Source organism: Aegilops tauschii, chromosome 1 (genome assembly GCF_002575655.3).
Source record: "Aegilops tauschii subsp. strangulata cultivar AL8/78 chromosome 1, Aet v6.0, whole genome shotgun sequence".
Taxonomy (NCBI): Eukaryota; Viridiplantae; Streptophyta; class Magnoliopsida; order Poales; family Poaceae; genus Aegilops; species Aegilops tauschii.
Genome location: NC_053035.3, coordinates 4,598,988 through 4,600,906, shown reverse-complemented (window position 1 = coordinate 4,600,906; position 1,919 = coordinate 4,598,988). Strand labels below are relative to the sequence as shown.

Genomic DNA, 1,919 nt, shown 5'->3' with positions numbered 1-1,919 from the left:
TTCGGGTCGGGTCGCTACACATGGTCAAGGGACGGGGGATGGCACGTCCGTGAAGCTTGGTCATGACACAAGATTAGGATCTTTATGTTGGCTAGTTGAGCTAATGAGATGTTTAAATAAAGAGGAGAACAAAGCAGAAAAGCTGCAACGGTTTACGCAGCGCAAATATCCAGAGTGTCACTGATTCTTCTCCATCCCTATGCATCGGGATGAGTTCATTGTAAGTGGTCGATGTGTAAACAAGAACAAATAAATATAAACACACGAAGCTAGGTGCATAAAAAAGGAAAATTACCATAGGACTAAGCAAAAGAACTTACACGGGTCTGTAGGGCAAGAGTATGAAGTCCTTATCCTTATGATGGCGCATTGTATCCAGGAGTATGTAGTCCTTGTCCTTCAGATGGAACAACAAATAATTTACTACTACACTAAATTTCAAACATTGATTGGCGAGATTGAAATGGAACAGAGATACAACCTTACTTTTTATTCATGTCTAACAAAAGCTTAACAAAGGATGAGATGATATGATATGCAAAGTCCCAGATGACAGACAACAGTGAGAGCTAAGCTACTGAATCATAGACATGAAGAGTTTGGTATGAATATATCCCATACTCCTTTTACCAGAAAAGTAGGTACCAGTTCACCTTAAAATTCAATACAACGAATTTGTCCATGCACAAACAAAGCACTGCAGGCAGTCCTAGTTCATCCTCCTGCACAAGCAGAGGTAAGCAAGCACAGCAAATTAGTCTACTGGTTGAGACACAAGCGTAGACGTTCACTGAAACTGAAATGAAGCAGAGTATGTGTTGTGGTATGATAAGACTGAGACAACGGTTATTGCTCCGAAAGCTCAGGATCAAATCCATCATATAGCACATATATGGCGTTAAAGTGGTTTGGATGTGTTCCCATGAGTTGTTTTTGCTAGTAATATCAAGCTAGGATAAGCTCAGTGTTGTTCACACCAACTATTTGATTCAGTAACTTTAAGGTGATAATACCTGGTGTTTGAGTCATCTAAGAATAGCCAACTACAAATAAGTCCCTCCTCATCAATGTCATCTGGGACATTGTAGTTTCTACCAAGAGTTTCTTGTATTTCACTGCTCACATCCATAACATCCATCGTCTCGTCTTGCATGCTCTGCGGATTATGAATGCAGGTACGGATTCAGATGTAATTCAAACAAAATAAGCTGAAGATCTTGAAAATATGAACAGTTATGCTCCATACATCTATATCTTCAATCCTGACAGTCTTCGTCATCCCTTTCAGCTCTGTATTGGCAGCTTTCATTGCAGTCATCTGTTAAATGAAAAACAATTCAACATAAGTTTGGGTGCCAGAATAAGAATCTATCATGAACTTGACAGGAAACTAAGGCAACATACAGTGTGTTGAGCATCTTTAATTCTGTCTGATGCGAAAGCAAGTTGGTCAAGATTATAGGTTTGGTTGGACAGGATGTCACGTTGACCTTCATACCTGTAGGGAAAGCATGTGGAGTATAAATATTTGAGCCCTATGAGCTCGGCTGACACAGTGATCGAAAGCTGCGCAACCAAAACAACTTGAAACCGCATAGCCTACTGCCACAAGAGGAATGATTAAATGATACAGGGTAATCAGCGCCCTTTAACCAATAGCATTCCCACTTCTGTCTTGTCCATGACAAGAACATGCTAGCATTCGAAATCAGCGGCTTCTATAGCAAGTAACCTAAGGAGATAAGAACAAAACCTTTTACATGTAAGGAAATTTTGAAACAACACAAAAATGGCCTATTATTGTAAAGAAGGGGGGAAAAAATCTAAAGGTGTATGAGAGCACATCAACCAGATTCGGGATTCAGCTATATATACCTTCTTGGACAACCTTTTAGATGTTGACTTGTAACATTGGTGGA

The 1,919-nt window shown here is 39.8% G+C and overlaps 1 protein-coding gene across 1 annotated transcript; it reads right to left on the bottom strand.

Annotated features, from left to right (window-relative positions):
• Nucleotides 1-812: 812 nt before the first annotated feature.
• On the bottom strand, nucleotides 813-1,640 carry LOC109750460 (vacuolar protein sorting-associated protein 60.2-like). Its single transcript, XM_040393077.3, has 3 exons — nucleotides 1,405-1,640; nucleotides 1,247-1,318; nucleotides 813-1,156 (listed from the first exon to the last, which is right to left on the bottom strand). Exons 1-3 carry the CDS (start codon nucleotides 1,594-1,596, stop codon nucleotides 962-964), a joined length of 459 nt encoding a protein of 152 aa, XP_040249011.2. The 5' UTR covers nucleotides 1,597-1,640; the 3' UTR covers nucleotides 813-961.
• Between the last annotated feature and the right edge of the window lie 279 nt (nucleotides 1,641-1,919).